We start from the raw sequence: 6,000 nt of genomic DNA, 5'->3' as shown, positions 1-6,000 counted from the left end.
CTTATCAGCATAAGATTTCTGCCTATTCTGAGCAGTCTTCATCCTTTCCTGAATCATCTTCACCTTCTCAATAGTCTGTAGGATCAGCTCCGGCCCCACAACCACTGACTCACCATCCTGATACCATCACAGAGGAGTCTTACATCTTCTGCCATACAAGGCTTCAAACGGTGCCATCCCAATACTAGCATGAAAGCTATTATTGTAAATGAACTCCACCAGCGGTAGGACCTCCTCCCAGCTACCCAAGTGGTCCAACACACAAGCCTTCCGCAAATCCTCCAAGGACTGGATTGTCCTTTCTAACTGACCATCCGTCTGTGGATGATAAGCAGAACTCAGCTTCAACTTCGTGCCTAAGGCTTGGTGTAGACTCTGCCAAAATCTGGAAGTGAACCTTGGATCTCTATCTGAAATAATACTGGAAGGCACCCCGTGCAACCGTACTATTTCCCTCACATACAACTGCGTCAGCTTCTCCAAGGACCACTTGATGTTGACAGGCAAGAAATGCGCACACTTGGTCAACCGATCAACAACCACCCAGATAGCATCACTATTCCTAGCTGACCTAGGCAACCCCACAATGAAATCCATAGTGATGCTATCCCACTTCCATTCTGGAATCTCCATCTGCTGCATCAACCCACTCGGCTTCTGATGCTCCACCTTCGCCTTCTGACAGGTCAGATAGGCCGCCACATATTCAGCTATCTCCCTCTTCATACCAGACCACCAGAAAGTCTTCTTGAGGTCCTGGTACATCTTAGTCATACCCGGATGTATGCTAAGTATGCTCTTGTGGCCTTCCTCCAATACAGCTCTCTTCAGCTCAGCATCCTGAGGTAGGCAAATCCTGCCCTTGAACCTCAAGATTCCATCTCCGCCTAGCTCAAAACCAACAGCCTTCTCGGTACCCAGCAAACCAAGAAGCTTCACCAGTTCAACGTCCTGCAACTGCTTGAGTCCAACCTGCCTCAAGAACTCACTAGTTATGGTAATTGCCCCACAACTAATGTGATCCTGAGCTAACTCCACACAGATATTCAAATCCCTGAACTCCTCAACCAGCTCCAGCTCCTTCACCATCATACTAGACATGTGGATAGATTTCCTACTCAGCGCATCTGCCACAACATTGGCCTTACCAGGATGATACATCAACTGAAAATCATAATCCTTCAGAAACTCCATCCACCGTCTCTGCCTCATGTTCAGCTCCTTCTGATCGAACAAATACTTCAGACTCTTGTGATCACTGAAGACGCTGAATTGAGCACCATACAGATAATGTCGCCATATCTTCAAGGAAAAAACAACAACTGCCAACTCCAAATCATGAGTGGGATAATTCCTCTCATGGTTCTTCAGTTGCCTTGAAGCATATGCCACCACTTTCTTGTGTTGCATCAACACACACCCAAGACCCTGGTGAGAAGCATCACAATTCACATCAAAGGGCTCACCAGAATCTGGCAACACCAACACAGGAGAAGTAGTCAACCTCTTCTTCAACTCCTCAAAGCTCCGCTCACAGACTTCTGTCCAAATGAACGGTTGTTCCTTCCTCGTCAACTAGGTTAAAGGCGCCACTATCTTGGAGAATCCCTCAATGAACCGACGATAGTAACCCTCCAAACCCACAAAGCTCCGAATGTTAGTGACAGTCCTCGGACGCTCCCACTGCAACACCGACTCCACCTTAACCGGATCAACAGCAATCCCCTCAGCTGAAATCACGTGGCCCAAGAACTTCACCTCTTCCAACCAGAACTCACATTTTGAAAGCTTAGCGTACAGTTGCTTTGCCTTCAAAATCTCCAGCACCAACTTTAAGTGCTCTTCATGCTCCTCCGGGGTCCTTGAATAAATCAGGACGTCATCAATGAACACCACCATAAATTTATCCAAGAAAGGTCAGAAGATCCTGTTCATGTAATCCATGAACACTGCTGGGGCGTTGGTCACACCAAACGGCATCACGACATACTCATAGTGACCATACCTAGTCCTGAAGGCAATCTTCGGTATGTCACCCTCCTTCACCCTAATCTGGTGATAGCCTGACCTCAAGTCAATCTTCGAGAAAACGGATGCTTCCCTCAGTTGATCCATTAAGTCATCTATTCGGGGAAGTGGATATTTGTTCTTAATGGTCAACTTGTTCAACTTCCGGTAATCCACACAAAGTCGACTACCTCCATTTTTCTTCTTCACCAACAACACAGGAGCACCCCACGGCGAAACACTTGGCCGCACCAACTGCTTCTCCAACAGGTCCTCCAACTAACCTTTCAACTCAACCAACTCAGCAAGAGCCATCCTATAGGGAGCCACCGACACTGGCCCGGCACCTGGAACCAAGTCAATGCTGAACTCCATCTCCCTAGTTGGAGGCAACCTAGGCACCTCATCAGGGAACACCTCAGCAAAATCCCTCACCACCTCAATCTTAGCAATGACCCTCTCGGTCTCTACACTCAAAGCAGCAAGCAGAAGACAACACTTTGTTCCATCCCTCAGTAATGATTCAGCTTGGCCAGCTGAAATCAACAACTCATCCTCCACCGGAGGAAAGATCAACCGCCTATTGGCACAATCTATAAGGATGTGATTGGCAGACAACCAATCCATCCCTAAGATTATGTCAATATCAACTAAAGGAAAACAAATCAAGTTCACCTTGTACCTCTTCCCATTCACAACAATAGGGCAGCCAACACACAACTCAAAAGTAACTACCAAAGCAGAAGCGGGCGTCGATACTAGCAGTCTCAACCCCAAATCACACACATGCACACCCAGCATAGCAACACAAGCATAAGAGATAAAGGAGTGAGAAGCTCCAAAATCAAACAAGAACGTCACATCCTTACCAGCAGCTTTGCCCTTCCCCTTCACAAGATCAAAAGAAGTCGAAGCCTCAGCACTTGTCAAAGCAAATACCCTACCAGCAGTAGTGGGTCTGTCACCCCTCTAGGCATCACCTCTCTGCACATCACTCCTCTGAGCACTCCTCTCCGGTCTGTTTTTGGTGGGACAGTTGAACGATTCATGGCCTATCTGCTGGCACCTGAAACACCAGCTCTTTGTGTGGGGATAATCCCTGATCAAATGGGGCCCACCACACCTGTAGCATCTTAGGGCAGCACCTCCACCCTGTCTCCCTCCTCTGGCAGCATCAGCAGGTTTCCTAATGATAGGACCCCCTTGCTGTTGTTGGGGCCTATCATATGGCTTCCTCTGATTTCCTCCCTTCTTGGACCCAGCTGGTCCCTCAGCATCTCTAGTCACACGGTTACCACTTTCTAATCTCTCCACAACCTTCGCCTTCTCCACTAAGGCCGGAAACTTGGTGATGGCCATAGGCACCACCACCCTCTTCAGCTCAAATTTCAGACCCTCTACAAATTTCCTGCATTTTTAGGCCTCAGATATAGCTTGCGAATTGAAACGAGCCAGGTGCTCGAATCTCATCGCATACTCCGATACAGGCAGCCCTCCCTGGTGTAACCGCATGAACTCGGCCTCCTTGGCGTGCCTCACACTCTCCGGGAAGTACTTCTCCAAGAACACTGCCCTGAAGCACTCCCAGTCAACTGTAACTCCTCTAGCAGTAAGCATGTGGTGAGTACCCCTCCACCAATGCTCAGCCTCTCCAACAAGCATATAAACAGCGTATGCCTGCCTCCTCTCCTGAGAACATCCTAAAATAGCAAAGATCTTCTCCAGCTCACAGATCTAGTGGTCAGCTACCTCCAGATCTGCATCTCCCTTAAATTGTGGAGGATGGCATTTCCGGAACTCTGCAAGATCCCGGCTCTCCTGTGACCCAGCAGGCCTTGCTGCACCAGCTGCAGCTCTATCAGCATCCATCCGAGCAAAATAGGCATTTTGCTGTTGCATAGCCATAGCCATCATCTCCATGGCACGGTCTATCTGCTCATTGGTTCTAGTCATTGTCTACAAAAGTAATAACACCTTCAGTATACAATAACTAAACCAATCAAAAATCAATAGCACAACAAACAACAAGAAATCAGCACAGCACAGAGTTCAGCACAACAAAAGCCTAAAGGAACCACCCCCATAGAGTGTCCATTAGACTCGAACTGCTCTGATACCACTAAAGTGTAACGACCCAGTTGGTCACTACACACCATCTGACAACACGACAAACACAAAAATAAGAGCAAGTATATAATTATATACACGAGGTCCAATCTGAGCTAAACATCAAAGTATAAATACAGCCCAAAGTAGCCAGAATAATGGCCCAAAACAACAAAACAACAACAAAATAAAACTCCTCTATCTGCCAGCTGCAGACCTGCCACTATCACCAACCTAACCCTGCTCTGCTCTTGTAAAACCCTTTCCCCTCTTTTCTTCCTTCACTTACTCTAACTCTCTTTTACTCTAAAATCACTCACTTCTCTTTTCCCCTCCATTTTTGTGTGATGATTCTTGGCAATTGAAGGTGCAAGTGGAGTGTAGACTGAATCCTCGAGCCGGTTCTTCTCCTTTCCGCTCCGAGGCTTTTCTTCTTCTTCTTCTTCATCACTCTCTTCTCCCCGAAACTTGGAACCATTGAACCGAGGTAAGGGAAGCTAGTTACTTTGCTGTTTTGGTTGGGAATGAGTCTTAGATACTCATTTGCTAATTGATGATGGATGATTCTTTGGTTGAGATTGCTGAAAAATGAACTTTTGGAGGTTTTTGGGTTTTTTGAGAAATTGGGTTTTTCTTGATTGTTGCATGCATGGACGAAAAGATAGTATTTTTGAACTCTATGCTGAAAATGTACTACTTCGGGCCGATTGCATGTGGGTTTTCCTGGTTATTTTGCAGGTTTTGATGAGATTTTCGAAAGTTTGAAGGTTACTGCTGGGTATCACGCCGGGCGTAGTTCTTCGCGCCGAGCGCGTGACCATCAGAGACTCCATTTAGGCAATCACGCCGGGCGCAATGGTGAATGCGCCGGGCGAGATTGACGATGTGAGTCTCTGGATGGCCCACGCCGGGCGTGGTGGAATAGCGCTGGGCGCGATATCAGTGGATGACTCAAGTTTTGAGGTTCTGGTGTGGCGCCGGGCTTGGCTTTTCTCGCCGGGCGTAGAGGCTCCATGGGAGTCTCTGCCAGAGGTGGCATCGGGCGCAATGTATATTGCGCCGGGCATGAGACTTTGGGGGAAAGTCTCTGCTTACCCTGCGCCGAGCGCGGGTTCGTACGCCGGGCGTGTGAGACCTTGTGAGGTCTCTACCTTCCCTCACGCCGGGCGCAATAGGTATTGCACCGGGCGTGCTGGTCCCTGGTACCCTCTGGATGTGCCACGCCGAGCACAGACATGGGTGCGCCGGGCGCATATGAGAATGTCATTTTGATGTTATATTAGTTGTATAACCTTGCTGAATTTGCTGAGAGAGGCTGTTTTATGCTGATTATGATGATAAGCTGTTGATAGATGTATAATGTTGTGCTGAGCTGGCTGTTATTGATAAGTTTAAATGTTGTAATATGATATTGCTGTGCTCTAGAATGATGAGCTGGGATGTGAGTAGTAAGCTGTGTTGAATACTACTTAGCTGTATTGTATGCTGATATGCTGTGCTGTGTTGTATGCTGTTATAGACGCTATGTCGGTGTTGTTAGCCACTATTGTGGTGTTGTTATAGCCGCTATGTCGGTGCTGTTAGCCACTATTGTGGTGTTGTTATAGCCGCTATGTCGGTGCTGTTAGCTACTATTGTGGTGCTGTTATAGCCGCTATGCAGTGCTGATATTGCTGATATTGCTGATTTTGCTGTGGTGTAGTATAGGCTGTGCGGGTGTGCTGATAGCAGTAGCTGTTTATTGTTCATATATTATATATGTATGTTGATTTCCTTACACTAGCTTACCCTTTGTTGTCTCCATGATGTTTGGACTGCAATGATCATACTATGTATGGGAGCAGAGCAGGGATAGGTTGGTGGCTGGCGGTAGGTCTGTAGCTGGCA

General features: G+C 47.5%; 1 protein-coding gene across 1 annotated transcript; it reads right to left on the bottom strand.

The window, feature by feature from the left end:
• Positions 1-2,976: 2,976 nt before the first annotated feature.
• Positions 2,977-3,906, bottom strand: LOC145958075 (uncharacterized). The gene is made up of 3 exons (XM_083074537.1): positions 3,852-3,906; positions 3,485-3,707; positions 2,977-3,415 (listed from the first exon to the last, which is right to left on the bottom strand). The coding sequence occupies exons 1-3, from the start codon at positions 3,904-3,906 to the stop codon at positions 2,977-2,979; spliced, it is 717 nt and encodes a 238-aa protein (XP_082930663.1).
• Between the last annotated feature and the right edge of the window lie 2,094 nt (positions 3,907-6,000).

The sequence above is a fragment of the Cajanus cajan genome, chromosome 5, assembly GCF_000230855.2.
Source record: "Cajanus cajan strain Asha chromosome 5, NIPB_CcT2T_4, whole genome shotgun sequence".
Classification (NCBI taxonomy): Eukaryota; Viridiplantae; Streptophyta; class Magnoliopsida; order Fabales; family Fabaceae; genus Cajanus; species Cajanus cajan.
Note: the sequence above shows the minus strand (reverse complement) of the source record. Positions and strands in the feature narration are given on the sequence as shown.